Source organism: Thunnus albacares, chromosome 10, assembly GCF_914725855.1.
Source record: "Thunnus albacares chromosome 10, fThuAlb1.1, whole genome shotgun sequence".
Taxonomy (NCBI): domain Eukaryota; kingdom Metazoa; phylum Chordata; class Actinopteri; order Scombriformes; family Scombridae; genus Thunnus; species Thunnus albacares.
This window is the reverse complement of record NC_058115.1, coordinates 27,897,725-27,924,547: the sequence shown is the minus strand read 5'-3', so window position 1 is coordinate 27,924,547 and position 26,823 is coordinate 27,897,725. Positions and strand designations below refer to the sequence as shown.

Genomic DNA, 26,823 nt, shown 5'->3' with positions numbered 1-26,823 from the left:
CTCTATAAAAAAAAAGACTGTGTGAAGACCTTTTGTGGTTAAGGCCAAACCTACAAGTGGTGGTCACAGACAGAAAGAAAGCCACATCCTCTTGATGTTGCTCTCGTGCTGTCTAATAAAAGATGCATGTGCTTTTTTTTAAATAGTCATGTGTCAGCTACATTCTAAGATTGTTGCCATATGCATTTGTTTTATGCTAGCAGTGTTTTGGTTTGCAGTGCTGCAGTAAACTTCTCTTCTGCTCTGCCTGTGTTTTGGGTAAGACTGCCCCCTTGTGCTTGGTTTGAGGTGCATCATTAAAACCTAAGAACTGACAAATACATCTGTGCATAGACACAAAACCACCAGGCAGACTTGTTTAAAACATTATTCATGAAACTATTCTGGTACATATTATCTGTTTAAACTGTCATGAACTAACTCATTGTCTGTTGTAATCACAACACAGTGTACTATTACTCACTAGCTAACTATCAGACATTTCATAGCAGCATTTTGTTATTCACACGGATGAATGATGTGTTTCTCTATTGAATGAACCTGTGTTCATTTGTGATTGTGCTCTCTCTCCACGCTCGCCGCCTTCTGTAGATTCAGCCACACAGATAGTGTGTCAGGTGACCCACAGTAAGTTGTCTTTTCACCACTCAGCTGCATGGCCGAGCGCCGCTGTGCACTACAAACAAGTCATTTAATTACTCATTTAGTGTTACAGTTAAATTGTTCCTTATGCATGTGGGAAAATCTGCCAACAGAATGAGGTCATTATAAAAACAGTCCAAGTGAATGTTCCAGCAGTAAAGGTTTATTCTTGTTTGTTGGTACCATCAGCCAATATTTTGTGCCAGTATTGATTATTTTTTACATTTGACCATTTTCATGTTAGGCCTTTAGACCCTCATGTAATAAATCCTCCGCTGAATTTCAGTAATTAGTTCTTTCATGCATTTATTAATTCATTAAAAAAAAGAATTAATGGAACAAAATAACAAAAATACTGCATGTAAAGGCAGTAAAACTTCTGATGTTTACACAGACAGTTCATGTAGGTATATATGGTCATACAGTCATTCACAGCCAGTGTATAGATTCAGAAAAATATTCTGTAAACCAAGACAACTCTTTCAAGAAGTTAATTGGACACAGATATAATGTTTCCAAATTAAGCAGATTTTCCCACTTGTATTACCTAAATTAACAGTAAGTTAGATGACTTGTGATGGACATTTTTGTCAACATGCTCTAACAATGTCAAACAATGTCCATGGCTCTAAATATTGCCCCTGACCCCTTTACTAAAATCATTAGATCTGAAATCCAAAAGAAAAATGTCATGTTTATATGAAATGTAGTGGACGTGCTTTCATGCCTTTTTGGCTCAGTACAATCCAAATGGGCCTGCAGTCTTGGCTGTGAAGAGGAATTAAACTGTGCTGCTCCAGCATCATCTCAAAGCTTCTGCCAGCTACATGTTTTATGTAACATAACCTTAACCACTCTCCTTACACCCCGCCCCTTCATCCTGCAGAACAGGTAAATCATGTCATATTACGATAACATTCATGCTGCTTAAAGCTGATGCAAAAAAGTGCAGCTTTGCCTGAAGCAGGAGAGAGGATTCATAAAGAAGAAATGACATGTTTGTTTAAAATTGTTTATTTTAGAGGAGCAGATCAAGCTATTCAGTCAAGCTATAGTCCACAGATTATACCTGTGCCTTTATTTTTATATCAAAACTTTTATAGATGACGTTACATGTCAGTCATCTCTTGGGTTGAAAACACTCTCCTGCTTTGAGTTCCTTTGGTCCAGCCAGTGGCTGCCATAAAACATTTGTTAGTGTGAGCAAGACTCAGAAAATTGTAATCTTCATCATCACTCCTTTTACAACATGCAGTGTTGAAAATGCATTTTGCAATTTTCTCAGTCTCACTCACCAAAACAATATCTATACTAAACAACATTTACAGGACTACTAAGTTATATGAGAATGTATTGACATCGCCCACTCTAGCACACAATACAGCTGAATGCTCCTAACTGTATGGCTGTACTGAAAATAGATGCTTTAACATTATTGACTGAACAAATATAGTTTTCTGAAACATCTCGGTGCCTTTATGAAGGTCATACTGGTTGTTGCATCTCATAGACTCACACATACTCACACCAGAATGTTACTAAAAGCTTTACAGCAACCTGCTCCTGAAGCTCATATCTTCAAATGCCCCGTCAAATTGCATCTTTATGTCCTTATGTTATACATTTCCTGTTGAGTGTAAGTATAAACCAAAGGCAAATTACTTTGAGGAAGAGAGAGAGTTTGAGTTGGTAGGAGGGTCACAATGGTGGAACTTTTTAAAAGATGTGTGATGATTTATTGATTATAAATACTTAAGCCTACTGTGTCAGCATGAGGTAATAAGTGAAGATGCAGTTTTCCAAGAAGTTCAAGTCCTCATTACATGAGGTCTTTAAAGAATGCATAACATTTTGGAATCTGTACTCATCCATTGATTACAGGTTATTCTCTTTTCCTTATCCTTACAGTTCCACAGGACTGCATGAAATGGATAAATATGCCAAAGTACAACCATACATGCAGATATACTTTACTTACAGTACAACACATTCAGGAGAATTCATGGTGTCATCGGCAGCAATATGAAGGATAAATAAATCTTAGGGAAAAAAAACATGTCGTATCCTGGCAACGACTCGTCAACACGTTTTTCATTATCCATATTTTCTGTGTCTCTCTCTCCTTTCCTTCTCCCCAGGAGTGTGAGTATGATCGACATGCGTGGTGAGGAGGAGGCCATCTTGCAGCCCCACAGTCAGGTGCGTCATGAACTGATGCACAACCAGTACAACAGGATGAAGGAAGAGGAGGATCACTGGCAGGATGTGAGTGTCTCAGATTCTTCTTACTTTTATTTGTGTTTCTTTTTGTGCACTTTATTATTTTGTTATTTTTTTTAATGGGCCTTGGATTAGGTAGATTTATTTTTGCGGGACTGAGATGAACATTGTTCTCATAAGAATGTTGTTGAGGTTTATCAGATATATGCCGTGATTTTAGTGCCTGCAGGCTGAAGCCTTTTTTGCCATGCCCCAGTTAAACAACTTAAATCAGTTTCCGAGGGCTACAGCAGTGCTTCAGGTCTCATAACGCTGCTGAGCCAAGACCTCGGGATGTGTTTCATGTGGAACTGAAACACTTCCAATCTGTTTGTGTGTGTCAGGACCTGGCCCGATGGAAAAATCGAAGGAGGAGTATTTCACAGGACCTGATCAAGAAGGAAGAGGAGAGAAAAACGATGGAGCGGTTGATGACAGGAGACGGCTGTATCTCCCAAAGGAGGAGAAGCATCAAAACCTACAGAGAGATAGTGGAGGACAAGTAGGTTAAATTCACACTAACAGATGACAAGTCTCAGTTAGAACAGTAGAGTAGGTACAGAATAATTCTGTATAAGGGACGTTAAGTTATTAACAGAGTGGAGAAGTTTTTATTCATTTTGAACCCTGTTAATGGACGTCAAGGTGTTCAAATAAGTACGTTTCCAACTAAAACTGAGACTGTAGTTTTCCCCTTTGTTCAAATGTAGCTCTACAATATGGTTTGACACTCAAATTGTGTCTTATCAGTTGACTCACCTTTTACACAGCTGTTTTGCTTTATCCCCTCTTAACTTCCTTCCCTCTTTTCACCAGGGAGCGTCGTGAGGAGGAGCTGCGGGTGGCTTACAGGAGAGCCAGAACCCCAGAGGAGGCGTCTATCATCCTCCAACGTTACGCCCAGCGTTTCTCCATCAGCGAGTCAGTGCTGGAACGCCTGCAGCTGCCAAAGCTCCTGGACCGCAGCGTATCCGCTGACCCCTCCTTCCCTTGCTCACCCTTCCCCCTCTCCCTGTCCTCCTCCCCAACAACCCCAGAACCCTTTGACACGGACCCCAACGGGCCCATGAGGTATCTGCGGCAGCAGTCCGCCCCGGCTCCAAAGTTCACATCTACACTGGAGGCGCGAATCGAGGAGTTTCCCAAAGACTCGTCCACGCACCACCGGCCCCAGATTCGCTCACACTCGTCTGAGCCACCATCTACCCGAGCCCTGTCGCCCAAACCGGTGCCTTTGCTGACACCCAAGCCTTACTTCCAGCCCCGGCCCGCAGTGGCTGAACCATGTCCCAGCAAGGTGAGCCTGACCGAAGCACGCCATTACCTCAACAGACAAAGTCAAGTATACCAATAACATTACCAGGATTATGGGACCACTTCCCAACTATAAAAATGATGATGCATGCTTAGTGCTTAGTACAGTTTGGATTACAGCATCCTTCAAATGCCTTGTGGGTCCTTGCCTTGTCAAATGTCTTGGTTGTTATAGTAAAAATCTGCCCAATAGAGTAATATCCCACAGTGTTACATGTTCCCTACATGGTGATGATACAGATCTCTTCATCAATCCTATAATTCAATTAGTGTAGCCACAGCAGCTCTTCAGTAGGCATGGTCGAGGTCTTGACCACTTTACATGTGGTTACTTCCCAGTGTTGGCTGCCCTCCTCACAGGCTGGTGGATAAATTCCCTTCCAGCTCTCTTGGCATTTACATTAGAATGCCACAGAACCGCCATGGTGATGAGCCGGCTGGTTTCTAGGAAAACTTCCCCTCCCAGTGGAAGCATGTCATGTTTCAATTTAGCTCAAAGTGCTCTCAACAGGATCCATTTCCTCTTCTTCTGGAAAAATTGCCAAATGGGAATATTCAAAATGAGATCTTATGTTTTGGTGTGGCGCGGAGGGAGGGGGAGTTATTACCAGACCAGATGGAGCAGAGCGCTTTTCTGGAATGTCTTGTCAGGAGTCTGAGCGGAGCCCGGCTTTGAATGGAGCCCTCTGTTCCCTATTGACTTAAGAAGTTGACAAGTAGGGCCCTCTCAATGTGAAGTGGGCTCCCAGCGGACAAAGAGGGCCCACACAGGCTGCTAGGAGAGGGATGAGAAGGTGGAGGTGGAGGGGGGCGCACAGAGAGCCTGCATTCACCCAACTCCACTACTGTGTCTTAAGTTACCGCTCACTAGGAGCTCCCCGTACATATATTAGTGCCTCTTTGTCGTAGAGGCCAGGGTGGTGTTATGGGCTAGATGAATAGCTAATAACGAACAGAGAGGAGTGGCTGGTAATGACCGCAAATGAGGGCAGTGGGTTTTTAGCCATGAGGTTTGTTTTAATTTTTTATTTGTCATTTAAAAGAGTTAGAATAGTTTAGTTAAAAGAGATATGCAGGCAAATATTTCTTCCAGATATTTCATACCTATAAACCGATTTTTAAATCACAATATATACACATATATAATAAGAAAGGGCTGGAAAATAAGCAAAACTTAAAAGATTATCAACATTATTAATTTCTTACTGAATTTACTTATATTGACTAAAAATTTCATATTCAATTAAACCAAGAATAGCTGCAAATTTTCGTCTGAAGAGAATTTTCATCATACATGGCAGGACTGCTGTATGTTTTTAAAAGGCTGCATGCAGTTTATCATGTTACAGGTTTTTGAGCGCCCCTGTTGCAAGATACTGTTCAGCTGTTTCTTAGATGGCTTTCATGGCATGTATAAGGGGACATAGGACATGTATAAACCAAACGGTAAACCTGTTCTCTTCTGATCTAGGCGGATGGTTTGCTCCGAGTCAATGGCAACATAGGAAGTGACGATGTTCCCACCACACCTGAGAGTCAAGGAAGGGAATCCCCTCCTCATTTCCAACCCTCCCCCTCCAAAACCAGCAACAGCACTGTGGACGCTCCCTCGTCAGCAGCCTCGCCCACACACACTACACACACCTCCACCGGAGGAGGAAGCCCAGTGTCAACAAAGGCCGTGGAGGCAACAGGTGGCACAGAGTCGTCATCTGAAGGCATCATCGAAGAAGGGAAAGTTATACAGCATTCAACGCCACCGAGCAGGCCCACCTCACTCCCAACGGTCAGGATTAGGATCTTTGTAGTTGGATACAGTGAAACGTGGAAATAAAACAGTGAATTAAGTGTATTTCCTTTAGAAAAGATCATTTTTTTGTGCATTTTGGAAAGAAAAAATATCAGTAATTTTAAAAACAGGTGTTTAGTTAGTGTTAAAGAAAGATACTAAAATTAAAATACTCATTACAATTACTTAATACATTTTATAGATACTGTATCATTTTTGTCAACAAATTTTTGCCATTACCTCTCCAGTAAGATTACAGCTGTAGTTACTTATAGTGTACAGTCCATACAGTACATATGTGATTTATAGTTCTCAATCAAAAGACAAATGGTGATTGGTTGGACCCAGTTTAGGTTTAGTAGCACAAACTCTAGTAATATTAGCCAAAGCTAAATATCAGTTCTCTGGTAGAGTCCCACAACACTGAAGCAAAACTCCAAGTTTGTTTAATTTGCTACTGAAAACACTCTCCATTGGTCTTTGTATACAAGCATTTATTTAACATGTTTAGTATGACTGACATCTGCAAAGGGGTACATCTAATATATCACAAACAGAACACAGGTTCATTTCCTTTTCTTGATAGAAATTAGTATGAAATAAATCAATTTGTTTATGTATATCTAAATATAGCGATGTGATCTGCTCTTTATCTTTGGTTGTATTATAGTATCTATAAAAATGTCAGTTTGTCTAAGAAAATTTACCTCTTCAAGTCCTCTTGAGCTGCAAAGCTTTACTTTGATTCCAGGCCTCTTTTTGTTGTCAGTAACCTTGAAAACAATCTGTACCTTTTTTATAGGAATTGCAGAAACCAGAAGAAAGCTTCGTGCAGAGTGGAGGTCAGTCAGCAGCTGCTCCAGAGGAGGAAAAGTCAAATGCTGCAGATCAACAACCACCTGCAGGTCTGAGCAGCATGCTGCTATACTGACCCCTAGTGGTTGCACAAGACTTGTATTGTTGCAGTTCAGGGACAAGTGTAATTTATCTCAAGAAAGTTTGAAAGAAAAGTGAATAGTTTTGATTTGATTTTAACATTTGTGATAAAAATGTTGTCTATGTGTTTACAGAAACTAAACAAAAACAAGAAAAGACTGAACTAAAAATCTCCAACCTTGAGCAGTCAGGAGTCAGCACACAAGAAAGTCAGCCAGTAACCTCACAGGTGAGACTGCCGACTCAGCTGATAAAAAACATCTGTCACTTAACATATCCAGAGAGTCAGACCATCAGCTATTTATCAATCCTGTAAATCTGCCTCCAGCCTTGCAGTTCCCTGGAGTGGTCACAAAGAAAGGAGAATGTACCAAGTTTAGCTGCTCTGAGATCATCTGGATACGACCCGCCAAGCGAAACAACAGAAGGTGAGTGAACTCCTGACGTCAAATACCAAACTAGCAGCTTCTTTTCCATACATCTTCTTGTTTTCTAAGTTTGAATAGCATATCCTCTTTGCTGGCTTTTTCCCTTTTTGCCTCTCAACCTTGCACTCTTTCTGTTTTGCTGTTGTACCGCAAGATGTTAGAATAAGAGTTAAGGGGGTGGTCAATAATTGTGTATCAACCTATTTCGGCAACATTACTGAGGCAAACTCCTGCCTCACCATTCTCAAGTCACAGTTATCTCTAATTGGTATTTACATTAAAGTCTTTTTTTTCAATTTTCACAATGTAGATGTATACAGAAGCTAATGAGAACTAAGACTGACCAAAAAATTGCTGCTTTGCTGTCATTATTCATACTTTTTAGCCCTCAAATTCTTATTGTCTTGAAACTCTAGCGGTGTAGAAAACACTGACTTTTTTTTAAAATTGGAATTACAACTTCTTAAAAGACTTTTAAAGATTGTTTTTCTAATTACAGTTCATTTAGCCTACAGAACCACATCTGTAAAAGCCCCAATTAGACTTTTCCAATTCTCTGGATGTCCATTCCAACACCTGGTTTTGACATCTGTCTATCCCTTATTGCTCTCCTTTTTCCCTCCCTTCCCTCTTTTCCTTCCACCCACATATTTTTTATTTCGCTATAGACTTTGCAAACAGTGTCAGGTCTCCGTTGGCAACCAGCAACCCTAAGTTACGCTGGGACTTCTTCGCTCCACCAGGTAAACCCTTTCATTCATCGGTGGAGCTCATGTTTCTGCCCTCGGAGTGCTGGAATGCACAGGGTTTCCCTGCCGCTCCTCCAAGGGCCGGGCAACAGCCCCTCAGTCCTCATTGTTTTTAATTCATTTCCAGATAATCAGTGATGTTTTGAATGTGTTTTGATGTTTCTCATTTGTACTACAACTATGTGTGTTAAAGGTGTAAGTCATCAGTATGTTGTTACTGTTAGAATTGATTTAACTTTGGTTAATATTGGTATCATCTTGTTGATTCGGATGTTCTGTTGGGAAAAAATCCAGTGAAATAGGTCACCTGTGACAGTTTCTGAAAATTTACATTGCAAGGTTTTCCACCAAAAGCTACATTAGGTTTACCTCAGTTTTGAAAAGAGTTTTAATGTATAGCTGAATACATAAAACATAAAGATAAAATCAAGATAAAAGGACACTGTAACTACACCATATCTAATTATGTCATTAATTAACTCTAGATGTTGCTTATTCATTGCTTTTGGTAGACTTCAGTTTTCTGTCTTTCTCCTTTTCTTTCATCTCCATCTTTACTCCTCAGGATCTTAAACCTCAGCTTTGCCATGTTCTCAGTTTATTAAACATATGTCCCATCATAAATGGCTTTGAGATTGTACACTTACATCCAAAATGCTTGCTTGTTTTAAATTGTATTTTAAGCAATGTACCCTCTCACACTTACTCTACAGAGGAAACGGAGAAGGATCGCCGTGGCAACGTGAGTAAAAAGCATCATCTTCATTTTTTTTATATTTTGTGGTCAGACTCGCAAAAGACCCTTTTTACTGCTTCTCATCTGGCTTATCATCTCCTGGGTTATAATGGGTACCAGAAGTTTAATTTCTCTGTGTACAGAAATATAAGACAGAAAATACATAAGAAAAGAATAGAAAGTAAGAAAAATGACAAATTTCTGCAGGTAAGATAAAAAAAAAAAAATCTCCAGGAGCTTATAAATAGGCCCTCACCTGAACAGAAACATAATATTAGAATAAGAAAACAAAATGACTTTATGTTTGCATGTGAACCTTTTTATTAGCAGACATGTAACATCCTGTATAATATTAATTTAGAGACATGTCTCATATCTCAAAATCCTATAAAGTGTTGTGTAGGCAGCAATTCTAGCTTAACTAGAATCCATAATGTCAGTCTGTGTTGACTCGGTAATCATTCTCTAACATCAGGGATTAGCTTTTAGGACAGTTTTGGCTCAAATTGTGAACTCGCTCTATCACACTGCAGGACACTCAGCTATATACAGTATCACATGACACGCAGCTGTTGATGTAGCATGCCAGATGAAGATGCTGTAGACAATGGCTGAGACTGCTTTCATTTTCATTTGAGCTCACCTCTCTCTTTCTCTGTCTTCTCTCTCCTTAGTAGGAGTCCTTTGGCTAGCATTGGAGTAGTGCTGTTGTGGTAGACCAACTATTTCTGTCTCCTCCCTTCCCTTCTTTCTCCTGTGGTGGATGTGTGTGCACATTGGTGTTGATCTGTGTGTATGTGTGCGTTTGTCGGGGCCTTATCTATCTTTTCTATCGGTCTGTCACCGGGTTCGTGGTTGGGAGAGAGTGTGTGTGTGTGTGTGTTTGCGTGTGAATGGCGGTTTGTGGGTGGGTGTGAATGTGCGCATGAATATTTGTGTGCCGTGTGTGTTTATGCATGTCGATGTGTGTGTGTGTGGGTGTGTGTTTGTGTGTGCCGGGGTCTATTAGGTGTCAGTCCCGGTGTTGCCTCAGGCCAGGCGGGGTGACCGCTGGTCTTGGGACCCGGATGAGGAGCGAAAGCGTCAGAAAAGGTGGCAGCAAGAGCAGGAGCGCATGCTGCAGGTACATAGTATACCTCAAAGGGCAGAGCATGGCACATGAGACCGCCAGGAGTTCAGTTCCTTATGTAGAGCGAGGCACCTGCCTGACCAGAATGAGGTGCAAATTTAGGTTTTAGTTGTACAAACAATTCTCAGAAAAGAAAATAGTCAGTTGAGGTAAACCAACCCCCTGCAACAAAAAGCTTCATACTCTTGCTATTACGTTTTTTAATGGTAATCTATTCTCTGAGCACATTCTTTCAAGTTCAGCCACAAACTTGGGGAAAGATGATTATTAGCTATTTAGCGTAAAACGGCTCCACTTTTCATGAGAATTTGACAAGTGTGTCAGAAACTCATGAAAGTTATAGGTAAGATTAAGAAGTGTTTTATTACCGAGTGCAGCAGTGGATAACCATGTTTAGAGGTTAGAGTATGACTGGAATAGCCATTTTAATATTATGTTTCAGCATTTCAGAAAGATTGGTTTTAATATTAGAACAGAGGCTCTCCTGGCTCTTAAACTGCCTTAAAGCCTTGAACTGAAATTGAATCTCAACTGGTACAGCAGCCCATGTTATTGGATTTGGATCGGAGTTGAGTTAGATCAAAGCAAATTGCAAATGTTTTGTTTAAAATTGTCAAAAGGTTCTGGGATGGCTTGTTAATAAAAGCATGAATCGATGCGAGGCATGTTATGCTAGTAGGCACTGATTTGGTGATCTGCAGGTCAGAAAACATCTGTCAAGGATAGAAATGAGCTAAGTTTGGTTGAAAATTGAAAGAAGTTTTTTAGAAGTCTAGGATACTTAAAACAGTTGTTTGAACAGCATTTAAATGACAATATTTCCTTTAAAATGTTGTTGAAACAATTTTATATGTAACCTTGACATCTAAAAAACATATCAACCAAATGTAGGCGGGTTCCAGCCTAGACATCCTGACTGGCAAAACACCAAATCCCTGCTTAGTGGGATATTTAACTGCTTACCAAACTCCATTCAGCCAAATCCTGAAAGTGAATTCAAACACAGTTTTTTCGGTAAAAAGCAGCCGCTGTGTGACAGTCACTGACTTGCTCAGCTCAGAATCAGATGGATTAACCACATTTCATTGCTACTCGCAAAGCTTTCGTCCATATTTGTTTTGTATTCAGCATATCCTCCTCCAAAGACACACCCCAGCTGCTCCTATACACACTCTGACCACCGGAGGGCGATTTTGTGCAGTTGGAAGAACCTCTAGCTCGGTTTCTTTCCCCTCACTGTCTCCATCTCATGCACATAAGCAAACACAGACGAGGACATTGTCCAAGGTTGCTGCTGTTGCTGCTGCCCAAGTCACCCTCTCTCTCCTCAACCAATGAGAGCTGCATCTCAAGTCCACATATTTTTTTTTTTAACCTTCAAAAGATTCATAGATATGTATAATATACTGGTCTCATCCACAGTATAATCTTGAAATAAATAAATCTTAAAAACAAAAGTGATGAGAAGAGATTTCTCTCTGGGGTTGTTTCAGGACTGCTTGAGATGAAATGCCCTGAAATGGATGAGTGTGCTTGTTTCCTCCCTGGTTGATTCTGTGTTGTCTCTGCGCCTCAATCTTGGTCTTTCATCTGTCTTGCCTAAGTTGCTTTCTCTCTGAATCTTTGATCTATAATTCTGACCTACTGACAGGCTTCCTACACAAGTCTGAAAAGAGTGAAACCTTATATTTATAATGTTTGTGCTTGTGTAGAATAATCTCAAGTGTCAGAGGGACGGGTGATGTTACCCAGTTGCAATTACAGCAGCGTACATCAAGGGAAAGTCATGAAAAATTTAAGGCGGCTTTTGAAAATGGAAATTGTGTAGGAACCCTGTGTTCAGCAGGTTCTGCATGCTCTGCTTTTGCCTTTTGTCTGCACTGCCTGCTTCTGGTCTCCTTTGTTTGCTTTTTATCCCTGACAAGCAAATATCAGATCTGAGCAAGTGTTTAGCCAGAACAGAGAACTACCTTTGGATTCATTAATCCTCTCTAAATCAAGGCTTATATTTGAAGTACTTACTGTGGGCACCTTACAATCAAATCTTGTATAGCCTACTGAGCAGGCAGTATTTACAAGGAGGGAATTTTATCATTGACTCTGATTCAGAACAAGCAAAGATTTTAGATCTTCTCAAAGCCCTTTTGATGCCAGTTATCTATCTATGTATCAGCTCTGTTTTCCTGCCAATACAACCACCTGCAGATAGTTTAGTCTCCCTGTTCGTTGAGGCTTTGTGCTGTATGTCATGTGTCTGTTGCCATGGTAACAGGAGAAGTACCGGCGCGAGCAGGAGAAGCTGAAGGAGGAGTGGGAGAAAGCTCAGAGGGAAGTGGCAGAGGAGGAGAGGAAGTACCATGAGGAGGTGGGTGTGTGTGTGTTTATGCTTCAGGGCACATGTTGCCTCTGATATGTGTTTTTCTGTGTTGTTTTGATCTTTTTTTTTGATATAAAGTACACTAAAATGTGTCTATCAGTCGGCACATACACCCTTCTTTTAGATTTTAAAAATGCACAATAGTCAGTCATACATGCATGTTTACAAATCACCCACTCTTCCATCACGACAGGAGCGTAGGATACTGGAAGAGACTGTGACACCTCTGACTCCCCGTTCATCAGCCCTGCCCTCCCCCAGCCGGGGGGAGCTCTCCTCCACCTCGGAGCCTCATGACACCATCGTCCGCTCACTCGCCGACTGGGAACGCAAGCAGGAAATGCTGGAGAGGCAGTCGGTGAATAGCTCATTGATTGACTATGGTTGATTCATTAGTTTGTGAGATGCTTCCATTAATTTTGTATCAGTGGCTAGAATTACATGAGCGGGCACATTGTTTTTAGATTGGTTGGATCAGCTAACCGTTCGCTTTTTCTGATTGGTTGACACAGAGGGGAAGCACAGAGAGCGTGGAATGGAAACGAAGAGAAAACGACAGGACCAGTGACATCAGCACTGCTGACGACAGCATGAAAACAGGCAGAAGGTTTGTGAGCTGTGTCACAGGATACGGCGACAGTAAATGTTGCATTTCATCACACTGACAGTGGCTAAAATGAGGCTCTGAAGCCTCGAGGGACAATTCCACCTGTCAGTATTGTTTTTTATTGTCTTAATATATGAAGTTTGTTACCAACCACCAACCAAACAAACAAACTCAAAAGATGGAAACTTTCTGAGAGGTTGGAAGAATGTTCAGAGAAGTTGAAAAGTTTAGATTTTAAATTATAAAACAGCTGCTTTTATGGATTAATATTTGGAAATATTTATCATGTTCAAATTTTATGGCAATGGACTTTTCACATTTTATGAGTAAAATTTGAGGCTGTTTCTAGAGTGGTCTATCAATTGATTATCTGTCACTGGACAGACAAATAATCTGCAAGTATTCTGACAATCAATTTATTGTAATTTGTCAAGAAAAAACAGCCAAACATTCCCCAGTTCCAGCTTCTCAACTGAGAGGATGTGCTGCTTTTCTTTCCCCTATATGGTTTTGGACTGTTGGTTGGACAAAAGCAAGTTGATGACATCACCACAGACTCTACACGAATTTTGATCTATTTTTCCCTATTTTCTGACATTTTATGGACTAAATAATTAATTGATAATAAAAATAATTGTTAGTTGCAGCCCCGGCTTTCTCTCAGCTTCATGTGTCTCTAATATGCATTCGCAAGTATTTTTGGGGAGGGTTCAATCTCAGTGCAGGTTTCCATCATAATGGATCTCTGTGGGATTAATCAAATAAAAGTGAAATAAACAACGAAAAGCATAAATACGTGATCTGACATGAGCACGTACGACAGCTAATAGAAATAATCGTGTTTTATTTCTGTGATCTTCAGCTCGGTGAGTCAGAGCAGCAGTCAGGTTGAGATGTTCGGCCACAGTCTGCAGAACGGCCAAAAGCCTCCCTCGATGCCGGCCAAAACCTCGACTCCAGTCAAGAAACAACAAGATCTTACAGCAGACAGCAACAAGCCCAGCCGGCCTTCAGGAGACCGCAGGTGTGTGTGTGTCTGTGTGTGTGTGTGAGGAAGAGAGTGAAAGACTCTCACTTTTGAGTTTGACTCCCATTTGTGTCCCTCTTAAATATGAAAGTTTGGTGCATATTGTTGGAAAAATACTTAAAAATGCCCTTAACTGTCAGAGTTGGAAATCAGCAAGATACAGTCAACCAAAGTTTACAGCTTCAATAAGTAACTGTTATCACAGCCAGGAAACTCCTCAAGAATGTTTCTGTTACATCTGTTACACATTTTGTCTAATAAAAGACAGAACATGACGTGACACGAATTCTTAAAATATGTTTTTTATTCCAAGATGAAAAGTTGTTGCTGCATAATTTTTAATTTGACCTTTTTTTGAAACATTGAAATCATCCTTTGCTTTCACATTTCACATTTGATCTCAGGTTTAAATACATATTTTAAAGGACTAGAACAACCAGCAGGACTTTGGTTGTGGATCTTCTAGTAAATCCTTCAGTGAACTTGTTTGACCAGCAGGTGGCGTCTTGTACCTGTGTTTCCCCTCATAGTTTTCCTCTACATAAAGCAACAGTACCACTTGACAAGAAAAACACTGATTATCATTAGAATCATATGCTGCATTAACACATAACATTACATTTTAAAGAATAAAGTAGGACTGATGTTTTATCCGAACATTACTGAATAGATTCCGGCCGTGTAGTTCATCCCGGCTTGGATTGGTTCATGTCTGTGTCTGGCAGCCAATAGAGAAGCTGTGGCTGTGAGTCATCATCATGTTGCATGTTGCTGTCCATTTCCAGGAGCAGCCCCATTGATAATAACATGGGCCGCAGCTCATCGAAGCCCCCCGCAGCATGTCCACCACCTCCAGACACAGTGCCTCCAGCACCCAATAGGTACTGCATCACAAACAGCCCACATGGAGGGAAGAGGGGAAAGGAGGGGGGGGGGGGGGGTTGGGGGTGGAGGGAGGGGGGAGGTGCTCATTTCTGCATTGTCATTTTCTGCTTCGCTGCCTGTATTTCTCCACCCATCTCATATCATCTAACAGCAAGGACTCTCCAACCTTCCAGGAATATCGATATAATAAAAGGAACGTGGAGTCAGAGACGAGCAGAGGGTTATTTATTAATCTTATTTGTTTGTTTTACAGGGAGCATACTCATAAACATTGCTGCAAATGTGACAGAGTTTACCATCTGCAGTCCAAGACCAGATTTCATTAAAATACAATACAAATTTTATTTTAAATATTTGGAAAAACAGGAAACAGTGGAAACAAGAAGACATGTAGGATAATGTCCGTGATGGAACAGCAAGAACAAGAACCCTGATCAGTAGAAATACCCACAAAAACTGTAAAGGCATCGACTGAAAAGCTACTTATGGGATATACATCACCAAACAAGTTTTCACTGCAAAGATGGTGGAAAGGTAGAAGATACTATCTGACCTGTAGATCAAGATATGAGATTGTTGAAGAGTTCCAATATAATTAAATACACTGACTGACCTTTTTGTATTTACTGTCAAAATAGCTTAACTGGCCAGTCCACGACATCCAGTGTCATAGGTTGTGTGTTTCCATCCGTTTCTCTCTCCCGCAGGTCCGTCAGTGGGAAGAAGCTGTGCTCCAGCTGTGGGCAGCCATTAGGGAAGGGGGCGGCAATGATCATAGAGACCCTCAGCCTCTACTTCCACATTCATTGCTTTAAGGTTAGTGTGCAGAGAGAGAACTTATCCTCCCATGAGTGCTTTTGTCATCAAAGATCCAGTTTGTTTGTGTTTTTTCTTCATTTAACGGTCCATTATGAGCATGAATTGTACTTGAGCAGCGGAGTTTAAATGTGTAAACACAATAAAAGGATAAGGCTGAAGATGTTTTATGTATTTCTTGTTGTCAACAAATAGCATTAAAGGACCAGAACTAATAACAGAAGTATAAGGAACTATAAGTATTTTCTGTGGAGCCAAAACCTGATATATCTTATTCCTGTATTAAAAACACATCAACAGGCCACTACATTACACTGGGTGACATGTTTCTTTATTACTATGAACATAAACACTGTAGATAATTATAAGTCAGTCCCACATACACGGTCCTGCTGCTGTAAATACTTACTAGAGCACCGAATGTGTATTAATCCACAGCTGAAAGTAGTCCCCACCAAATGGAAAATTTACTCTTGTTTGAATGACCTTTGCTAAAAGCCACAGTGTCCAACTGTTTGAGAAATGACTGAACCTTTTATAGAAATGAAACTATATATTTGTGACCTGTTGTAAAAGATTTATGTCTTCAGTGGGAACTAATGGGCTTTGGGCGAGGATCCACAGGCAGGGTTGAGAAGTCAAAGTATCGATAGACGGACAAACTTATTGTTTGTTTTGATCCTTTTGTGATATTTGTTGATGATGGGAAACATAGAATAATACCAGCCTTATCCTTTAAGATTCACCTGTAATAGCACCTAATAAATAATCTCTCTGTCTCTCTCTGTGTGTGTCTTTACGTCTTGCTCTTTCTGTCTTCAGTGCGGAGTGTGTAAGGGACAGTTAGGCGACACGACCACGGGGACGGACGTCCGAATTAGGAACGGCCTCCTCAACTGCCACCAGTGCTACATCCGCTCCCGCTGTGAGTCCCTCCACCTCCCCTCTCTCACATGTCTCCCCCTTTATCTCTCAACCACTGTCTGTTCTGCATCTCACTTTTTTTGTCTCGTTCCCATCCATCCGCAACATAAAGGAATAATCAATGTGGTCGCTTTCTTGCAGCTGAGTCCAAGCGTATAAAACACCATTATGAATATCAAAAAGCAGAACCACCACAACTTTCATGTTAGATAATGCTCACAAAGAGAGAAGTTAATCATCCTCTAACATTAGAATAAGAGAAAGGTGTTATTGTTCCTTATTGTTTGCTAATGTCGGCCATATTTCTTTTATTCCTTGATGAATAAATGCAGTTTTCAATGAGGCAATACAGCACCAGCAGTAAATATGTGTCTGATTTATTGTTTTCAAAGTAAACGCGACAGCATTTTCTGATAAAGACGCGTGGTGTATTTCAAACCCTACATTCTTTATTGCAGCCCCGCTGTGAGGCTGATCAGACTTGTGTATTTTAATCTAAAAATCCGACTGAGTGCAGCTTTAATAAAGAAAGTGTCAGACACAGTGAAGCGGTGATGAATGGAGGGATGAAGCCGCATCAGGTGAAAGGCTCAGAGAGGGAGAGAAACCGGTGATGATGTAAGTCGGGCGAGGACGACAGTAACTTTGCAACCTTTTCACCTTGCCTGCACAAGAGCCAAATTTCATGTTTTTACTTTTAGATAACCTCTCAGCAGCTGTTATCATTTAGGGATCAGAAAACAGCAAAATCAAATCAGAGACTCAATCAAAAGACCGTTAAGTCCCGAGCTAAGAGGGTTTTCTCTCATTACAGCCGCATGTCCTTGAACTCAAGATCCCAGAAAAACAATTGTGGTTTTTTTAAAAACTGTGGCTTCCCTTCTCTGTCTCTCTCTCTCTTTTTTCCTTTCAAGCGGCCGGACAGCCAACCACGTTGTGACGCTCGACAGAAAAGCACAAGGAAGAAATCTCATCCCTGTTTAACCAGATTATCTGCAAATCATGTCCTTCAAAGCGTGTCGGGATATTTGCATCCTCCGCAGCTCAATAACCAACGAAGACTCATCATGTGGGCCAAAACAGAGATCTGGGGACAGTCAAAAAAAAAAAAAAAAAAAAAAAAAAAAATTATTTTTGTGTATGTCACCTGATATGTGAGTGAAATGAATCAAACTCTGGATTTGATTGGTCCTCGTAACATCACACAGACTCTGTTTTATCATGCAGCGAGAGAGCGAGAGAGAGAGACTGTTCGGGGGGTTGGCGGCCATTTTAACATCCTTCAGTGAAAACATTTACAGATGCTTCAAACACAGGAAGGCTGTGTCAACGTCCTGTGTTGTCAAAATGAACACGAAGAGAATTCAACGGTGTTCGGGTCTCGGTTCAGAGAAGTAGAATCAGATTCTACTTTCCTGGTTTGGAAAAGAAATGTGAATATTCACCATTCAGTTCCATTAAATGGAAATGCAGTATATCACAATTACTTAAACGCTTTTTTATCATTTAAGACACATTTTCTTAATTTGGAACGATGGAATTAAAAGAAAACCGAACGTGGCGTCGAGCAGCTGAGATTGGTATTTTTAATTTCTCATAACAGGCTGGATCTGAAAAATATGAATAATTTTATGCCCCTTCAATGAAGTGTGAGATTAAAAACAAAAGGTTATGAACACAGTTCATTTATAAAGAGCAATAAAGGTCACTATAAACCCCGTATTTAGGTCCACAGACACAATATATCCAGTAAATCACTATTTTTTGATCCTTTAGCCCACACAGTGACCTCCTGTGTCTCTCATTCTGTGCTCAAAATAAAATTAGCTTCTGATATAAACACATATTATGAATGTAGTTTCATCATTAGGGCAATAACATGACTTGTGAGCTGTTTTTTGTGCTTTGGGTCACATCAGGTTGTTCCTCGGCCAGCCTGTCAGCTTGGAAAGTCAGGACTTTAATGTGCCTTAGGAAAGCAAGGTGATGCAAGAAAGAAACACCAGCTGTATGGTGTTTTATTTCTTTTTTTTATTATTATTATTATTATTATTAATTTTTTTTTTTTGGGTGGAGGGAGGGATTTGGCCAAATTTGAACTTTTAAACTGCAGACTTTTAAAGGCTGCAGCCCTCCTTGACATCACGCTTTACTTCAGTTGATAAGTACTGTTTATTTTCTCATAAACAAACACCCTTAATTCCGTTTTCCCCCTGTGATTCCTCTGTGATTTGCAGTGATAAAACCAGTGCAAAGGAGTAAACTTGTTGTCTATTTGGAAAAATGCACAGTATAGATTATATACTGCAGGGGAAAACACTGATTTAATTTTGAATGTTGTTTTATTCTAGGGCAATATAGACTTCTGTATGCTATTAATTGAGGTAATTTTGATAATTGCTCAGTGGTAGGATTCATTCATAAAAGTTTAAAAAATAAAAAAATAAACAAAAACATAAATATCATCAATACATGTTACATCTAGTTAATCAGCAGAGGTAATATGAACACACATACCAGCAGTTGCACCTGTGCAATATTTGGTTGGATGAAACTAAAGATCTGTGCCGCCAGCTGGACATTTTAAGTCACTTGCTTCTTTTTTTTTCTGAACTTGTATGAGAAGAGCTCGGTTATGTATTGTGGATGTAAAAAAAAAAATGCACGTTTAAGCCTAAAACCAAATGATTTGCTGTATGAAAGCAAACTAGCAGCCTCCTCCTCTTCCTCCTCCTCCTCCTCCTCCTCCTCCTCAACTGCGTCCTATAGCCAAGCTTTTCCTCCGGGTTCATTTCTCTGATCTACAGTATTTTTAAGCTTCTGTTCTAATTGTGTATTTTCTTTTTTTTTTTTATCCTCATTTAGTTAATGAATAAATCTCGGCTGAGTCTCTTATAGCGGGATCTTTGAGACGGAGCTCTATATTCAGACGGTCTTCTTAACAGGATAGTTGGGGAATGAAAACCTTTTACGTCTGTTCTGTATTTATTGTAATATTCACCTGAACACTATCCGAAATATAGATTAATTTGATGTTTAAATGCAATGGCATTTATAGCATACTGTATGTTTATAAATAAAATGTTATAAATTAAAAATGTGCAGCTGTGTTTTCATTTTTGCAAAATACATAATAATAATAAATACTTAATATATTTGCAACAGCAGCTTTAATCTGTCTCTGGCTCCTTCAACAAGCTGGAAATATGTAGAAATTAGAGGAAACTCAATGTCAGGTATGTTTTTAACTATGTAAATAGGGTGGATGGGGTTAGATCTTAATTAATTAATAATTAGCGTTTTGGTTGGACGTCGTAGAGATGACTGGTTGAGGTTAAATGTGATAAAACTTGGGTTCAGGTTAAGGTAAGTGTAGAATCGATGGGAAAACGACACAAAGACTGGTGTTACACCTAATTCTGTGACCTGAGAAGCAAGTTCACCTGTTACCATGTTGCCTAAATAGTGTATCCAGTATTTAAACAGGAGTCATAAAATCTGGAAGCTGTTATTTCAAAATTATGACCCCATAATCTTCAGATTGGGTCACAAATTTTGATAGCTGTTACCAAACATTGTGACCCCAGATATACACAAATTGAGCTCTGACAGCAGAAACCGGTGGTCAGTATCAATAAAGGTTTGCTTGTAGAGCTCTAACACCTCACCTGCAGATATCTGATCAAATATCAACACGTTTCCTGTAGTTGATCTTCCAGCATCACAGAATAAGAAACACCTGATTTTACATTTACACCTCAAATCATTCCCGTCTTGAGATTTAAATTATGATTTTCCTAAAATAGTTTTAAAAATAAATGTTTACGGGTGTAAATTTTCCATTTTTTCCCTCCGGATCTAAATATTTTCTTCAATCAGGTGACGTTTCCTTGGTGTTAATGGAGCAGTTTTCAAATTCTGTCTCATTTCAGTAAACTGGTCTTATGTTTGCATTGAAATGAAGAGAAATTATTTTAACCTAAATGCAACAGGTTAAATAAATAAATAAATAAATTAAACCTTGAAGACTGAATAAATTGTGTGCTGCGCTGTCCGTGGTGCTGAAATCATCGAGCCTCTTGGAAACGACCCTCAACGAACAACATTGTCCTTCAAGAGCAACACTTAAGAAGATTGTTTATAAATCGTAATATTACATATTTTTAAACCTCTGAATTCCAACAGGAATAATAACTTCACTCGCTTTCCTAATGTTTCCAAAGAAAACATGACAAATCAACTTGCACTATTATTTTTTTTTTTTATCATCAACAACCATTTCAATGGTACACCTGGAAAACTATGTGCACATGTAGAAATATTTCCTTCTTAAATATAAGCATTCATTACCTACATATAAATAACTTTCAGATCCCGGACAAAACATGTTACATAATGCTCACAAAATGGGAGGGAAATCATTGTAAAATCAGACAAAGAGACAACATGCAAATTATATAGAAATAAATACAATGTTTGCATCCATTCCCTTTTTTCTTTTTGTTTTTTACCCAAAATAAATTCTTCCGAGGGAATTTTGTAAAACATCAAAAAGACTTGTATGATCGATCTACGAGGGAGTATGGCCTATGGTTCAACTATAGGAGACAATAATACGTATTAACACTATACAATTTGAGCCACAAAAACACTGCCGTAGAAAGACACACAAAACATACAGATTCCTGTCAGAGGTGAACATTGCAGTAGTTTGTGCCTTTTTTTCTCGAGGAAACAATTGTGTTTATATCGATAATTTAAAGAAACTAAACTCTCAGCAGCCCTGGAAAGAAAAGAAAAAAAAACGCAGCTGTAAGAGGCTACTTCCACACAGCAGGTTGTGTCTACAGAGAACAGAAAAGCAAAATGCGTCAGCGTCTGGTTGGATATTTGTTGTTAAACACCTTGCATTGTGTGTGTGTGTGTGTGTGTGTGGGAGAGAGAGAGAGAGAGAAAGAGAGAGGGAGAGAGAGAGAGAGAGAGAGAGGGAAAGAGAGAGAGCATCCGCAGTCATGGATATTAAACGTCTCTCTACCAAACAAAGCAGCTGTTGAACTCTGACATTATAATGTGACAAAAAGAGGCTCCTTTGCTCACTGATGGCACGATGCGTTTCCAGTGCGCAGACGTCTGTGTTTGCTCATTATCAGAACAGGAAAAAAATATTCATCTTAACAAGTCACATAAATCCAGTATTGAGTCTTAAAATGTGTTTTTTTTTTTCTTAAAACAAGAGGAATGTTGTGAATTACAGTGATCTGCCTTATTCTGCCTTTTTTTTTCAAGACACGAAGAAACAAAAGGAAACATTTCAACTTGTTTTAAGAAAAAGACAAAAACGTGACTTGTGAAGATGGATATTTCTACAGCCAAAGTGTCAACTGACCACAAGAAACGGCGCAAGGCATAAAAACAAAATAACAGAGTTGTCATCTTCTTTTTAACTGCTTTATATTGTCCTTAAGTCTGTCTTGAGCAATTGCTTTTCAGTCTCCGGAGGAGGAAACTTCTCTCTTTTCCTCTGCTGTGGAGCTTCATTAGAACATGCTGGTCTTTACTAATGTAGCTTTGGCCCCGTTCTGTCTTTGCAAAGACGACAGTACGCTGGCGAATGGCCCGCCCAATGAGTCCGGGATGGAGGTGATGGTCCCCGGGGCGGGGGCCCAGCCTTGGCTCGGTGCTGTCACCCCCATTCCGGTGGACACGGAGGTCTTCACTTGGTCCACCTGTCCGTTCCCGGTGGTGTTAACTTGGCCTCCGGTGGGGCTCGGTCCGCCGCAGTTGGAGGTGGGCACGGGGTTCGGGCCCGGTCCTCCTGTGCTATCGGGGTCGGTAGATTTGGTGTCTTTGCTGTCTTCGTCTCTGGAGTCGGACTTCTTCCCAGAATTGGACTTGGCAGCCGCTGCGGCCGCTGCAGCTGCCCGCTCTTGCTTGCGGAACTTGGCACGCCGGTTTTGAAACCACACCTGGATAATTGAGAAAGAATACAAGTAGAAGAGTTAAACAACCATTAATGTTTGATTTGTGCTTAAATCAATCAATCACTGCTAATCTAAAACTATATATCAGCTCAGTTATGATCACATAAGGCTCTTTAGTAGAGGTGATGTTAATTGTAGCTTATTCATTTTGCTTATAAATGCGTTTTGGGGTTAAAATGTCTAAAAGTGTCCATAAAGAAAAACAGCAACTCTTTATTTTGCGCATTACTATACAACAGTGTGTCAAATGGTGCATTGGAGGCCAGCAGTGCACCGTGTTAAAGCAGTAAAGTGTTTATTTCACTAAAATTTATGGAAAATGAGTGATTTGATGTTGAAATGTTTCCTAATTTGCATCATAAATCCACTCGTGCGTAATTGTAGCGTAATCGTGCGTAAAGGGAGCAGGTTGGCGCCTGTTGTTGGAGAGCCGGTGGCTGTTTACCTGCACTCTGGCTTCAGTCAGATCGATTTTGAGTGCCAGCTCCTCTCTGGTGTAGATATCCGGGTAGTGTGTTTCAGCAAAAACCCGCTCCAGCTCCTTCAGCTGGGCGCTGGTGAAAGTGGTCCGGATGCGCCTCTGCTTTCTCTTCTCGTTCAGTCCGCCGTGGTCCGTGAAGAGTTTGTAGGGAACTGTAAACGAAATGAAATGTCACCGTTAGACGTGCTGTGGTCTTATCTGTGCAGTAATGGGAAGATATGAGCGTGTGTAATAGCGATGTTGTCAAATGGAAGTAAATTCAAATTCGATATTTTGTATAAAATCCAGTTAAGGGCGCTGGGCTAGAGCCTTCAATTCTATTATGCCTTTGATTACCTGTGAATTAGTTCTGAATTGATAACGTTGCTGACCTGTGATGCGGTTAATTGTAATGTTAAACTAATTGTTGCTCCTCAGATTGAAGCTCAAGTTTGAAAACTTGTCATAATGTTCCCATCCGCCCCGCTTGTTGCTACTGTAACTCCAATTCGGTGTCAATAATGAGCTTTAGTCTTTGGTTATCTAATTATTTTCGAAGCTTTATGTCTCATCGCAAAGTAAATAAATTATGCCTATCATTTTGGCAGCTTAAGATAATTCTGTTGGCGGTTTTGGGTGTGACTGGGATAGTATAACCCCGTAACCGAATTACCGCTTGCCTGCAATCGCTTCTAACGTGATAAATTCTTTCATTTATGTAAGCAAATTTCGTTTGGTAAATACTAAACACATTTCCATTTTCAAATGCAATCAAGGCGTCCTATAATACGCCTGGTTGAGGCTCCGGAGCCGCTGCTTACCTGCGGCGTACGGGCTGCTCTGGTGGTCCCGCAGGGTCCCCAGGCTGCAGGACCCCGGCGTGAGGGACGGACAGCCGGAGGTGGCCCCGAAAGTGGTCCTGATGGGATTGTACTGAAACCCACTGGCTTGACTGCACGAACTGAAGTCCGCATAGGCCGATGCCAAGCTCGATGTGTCCATCCCGGCCATACATGACTCGTAGGCAGAGGAATTTAGGTAAGAATACTCCATTTTATACATTTGAGAAGGCTCGGTGGAGTTAGAAAGCTGCACTTCCCGGGAAAAAATGTCAAACAAAAAAAAAAACCCCAAAAAAATTGGGTTAGAAAGAAAAAAAATAATAAAAAACCAAACTGAGGAGGACGCGCGGTCTGAGTTGGGGGGGAAAGATGACTTGTTTGGTTTGAACTGGTTGGAAGGAGGCTGGACGGTGGGTAGATGTTCACTGCTCAGCGCCTGCTCCAAAACTGGCCTCCTTTATAGGAACCTAGCCCTGTTTTATGAAAAGCCCCCTAAGAGCCGCCTAGCCCGAGGTCTCTAGAGCATATAGTCCTCATAATAAACTTGGCTCTTTCCGCTTGGACAATAGCAAAGCGTTTGGTCTTATTGCTAGCGCTTTTTTACATGACAATAACTCATCAGTCTATTGGGCTGGCACTGGGGGCCCGGGCTGTCCAACCTCCCTATCATTGATCCCCTGCATCTCTAATTAGAATTTAATACCACGCCATTACGCAGCCCTCCACCACCACCACCGCCACCCCTCTACCCATCCACCCCACTCCTCTCCAACCACCATCTTGCCCTTTAATTCAATCACACCACTTGGAAATAATGAAAGTTGGGTGACGATTCTCCCTGATCCAATTTTCTCCAAGCTTTTAAGCCTTTTAAGCGACCGTATACCTTGGGCAGGATTTCACATAGTATTCCCCCTCTGCTTCTCTTTCTGCCCGTCTGCTCCGACTGTTTTCACTCGCTTTTTTTTTTTTTTTTTTTTTTTTTTGTCTGGTGATCCTCTGCATGGTTTTTCTGCACTGAAGCAGCAAAACATGTACATTTTTTTCTCCGGTATATAACGAGTTGTTTTGTCGTTTAGGTTTATGGATATCTTGAGGTTGAAATACTCTTTTTTGACAAATAAAAATATGTAACTTCGGTGACAGCTGCAGGTGTGACAGGTTACAGATTCAAATGCAACTGGTTTTAATCATATTTTCAGTGTGTGATCCGTGTTTTTCTGCTATTTCCACTGAAGTAAATTCTCTCACACACACCGAGAAAATATAAGATTTTAACACTGAACACGCAGATAAATGACTCATTCAGGTGATTTAAAAAAAAAAAAATGTTTTTACATGCTATGACTTCCTTTTTAAAAAATTATATTTAATCAGTAACTTTGGCTTTTAAATCTAGTCATTGCTAGTAAATGCTTCATGACCGTGTAGAAGCTGAACTTACAAGTAAATAAATGAAAGTTATGGCTGTGTACGTGCAAGTAATTAACTAATTCACCAGCTTCGTTTTTTATGGCAATATTGGCCACTTGTTTTTGCCAAATAAACAAAACGTTTCCCACAATTCTCCCCCTTCTGTACTACTGGAGCATAATCTCTGCTAAACTTCCGGGTGTGTTTTTTAGGATTCAAATGAGTTTGTAATTGTCTTTATTACTTTCATTATTCCGTTTATTTGGCAAATAACATCTTTCTAATGAAAGTAACGAACTGGCGAGGCAGTCATCGGACCTCTTAGGCTCACAATATTGGCTGAGTGGTTAATTTGGTTTGTGTAATAAGGTGAAGCGTTTTGTATGGCGCTTACACCGAGTGTGTGTTTCTTTTTTTCTTTTCTTTTTTTTTTTTCTTTCATTGGACCGAGTTCAAGTCCTCGTGTTTGAAGCTGCGGGTTTTTTCTCTTCCAAATGATCAAAAAAACACAAAAAGGCGCAACAGGAATTCTGATGCATCAATTAGATTTAGCAGATGAGTGTTTGATGTTTCAATTTGTTCACCACTGGTCGTGTTTCACTGACTGATCTGCCTGCTAATGTTTCTTATTCTGAGGCTCTTCATCGAAAAATCACCATAATATTCCAGTAATAGCGGCTGAGAATATGATGCTCGCTGGTGTCAGTGTATTTGAACATTAGATATTACAAACTTTGGTCTTAGAACCTATTAGATTATATTAAAGGATTATAATAGATCTCTTGCTTTGAACGGTTTCTATAATCTCTGATTCATTTTATTACTTTCACACTCATCTCATCTTTTCATCATTATTAAGGAGCTGGAGAAATATTACATTAACATGTTTAATTAAAAAAAGATGTGATTATATCCACGCAGATGCTTTGAAAAAATAACATAACAGGCTGCTTTTGGTAAAACACGTGCAGGTTTTTATATATTTCTCTATGAAAAAGTGATTGAATCATTTATAGATCTCAGATATGTCGATATATGTGAGGAACTATCTGCTTTTTTTGCTATATTGTCACCAAATATGTCTGGGAAATAAAATTGTATTTGATCAAATGTTCATTTAAAGGCTGAATATAACAACAGACATTTTTTTTTATAAATTGTATATTTTGTCATTTTCAGGCCGCAAGGTGCAGCTCTCACATCATCTGAGCCGCTCGCATTTGCCATCAATTATGTTTTTTTTCTCCACAATTGCTGACGTGTTGCAGTGTGTTTCTCCCTTTTCTTTCGTGTGTACATTGTCTTTTTCAGAGATCAACGAGAGCAAAAAAAAAAAAAAGAAGTTAATTCTTTCTTGACACAACCCGGTCCCTATTATGTAAATGTTTTCTTTTTTTATTTCCCCCTTTCTACACACGAGCTGGGACCCAAAAGTTGTACCAAATGGTTAATTTGATTATTGAAACCAAAGAGCCAAATGGTTCACCGTCCTCCCTCCACGCGTCTGGC

At 40.1% G+C, this 26,823-nt stretch overlaps 2 protein-coding genes across 10 annotated transcripts in view; one reads left to right on the top strand and one right to left on the bottom strand.

Annotated features, from left to right (window-relative positions):
* The window catches only part of LOC122991065 (LIM and calponin homology domains-containing protein 1-like), a 95,785-nt gene extending 76,203 nt beyond the window's left edge, over positions 1-19,582 (top strand). For 3 of the 9 annotated variants that reach the window (XM_044364669.1, XM_044364677.1, XM_044364676.1), the window contains 19 exons: positions 592-627; positions 2,781-2,907; positions 3,246-3,403; positions 3,718-4,198; positions 5,687-6,001; positions 6,807-6,909; positions 7,075-7,169; positions 7,269-7,368; positions 8,037-8,111; positions 8,831-8,859; positions 9,863-9,976; positions 12,255-12,347; positions 12,553-12,717; positions 12,872-12,966; positions 13,829-13,990; positions 14,779-14,874; positions 15,586-15,694; positions 16,517-16,619; positions 17,533-19,582. In XM_044364669.1, coding sequence (XP_044220604.1) covers positions 592-627; positions 2,781-2,907; positions 3,246-3,403; positions 3,718-4,198; positions 5,687-6,001; positions 6,807-6,909; positions 7,075-7,169; positions 7,269-7,368; positions 8,037-8,111; positions 8,831-8,859; positions 9,863-9,976; positions 12,255-12,347; positions 12,553-12,717; positions 12,872-12,966; positions 13,829-13,990; positions 14,779-14,874; positions 15,586-15,694; positions 16,517-16,619; positions 17,533-17,558 — 2,482 coding nt within the window. In that variant the 3' untranslated portion in view covers positions 17,559-19,582. The remainder of the gene's footprint in view (positions 1-591; positions 628-2,780; positions 2,908-3,245; positions 3,404-3,717; positions 4,199-5,686; positions 6,002-6,806; positions 6,910-7,074; positions 7,170-7,268; positions 7,369-8,036; positions 8,112-8,830; positions 8,860-9,862; positions 9,977-12,254; positions 12,348-12,552; positions 12,718-12,871; positions 12,967-13,828; positions 13,991-14,778; positions 14,875-15,585; positions 15,695-16,516; positions 16,620-17,532) is intronic. The other 6 variants (XM_044364670.1, XM_044364678.1, XM_044364672.1 and 3 more) reach the window with 5 other exon arrangements.
* Positions 19,583-22,072: 2,490 nt separating this feature from the next.
* On the bottom strand, positions 22,073-24,691 carry phox2bb (paired like homeobox 2Bb). Its single transcript, XM_044364685.1, has 3 exons — positions 23,881-24,691; positions 23,045-23,232; positions 22,073-22,584 (listed from the first exon to the last, which is right to left on the bottom strand). Exons 1-3 carry the CDS (start codon positions 24,119-24,121, stop codon positions 22,156-22,158), a joined length of 858 nt encoding a protein of 285 aa, XP_044220620.1. The 5' UTR covers positions 24,122-24,691; the 3' UTR covers positions 22,073-22,155.
* Positions 24,692-26,823: the final 2,132 nt, after the last annotated feature.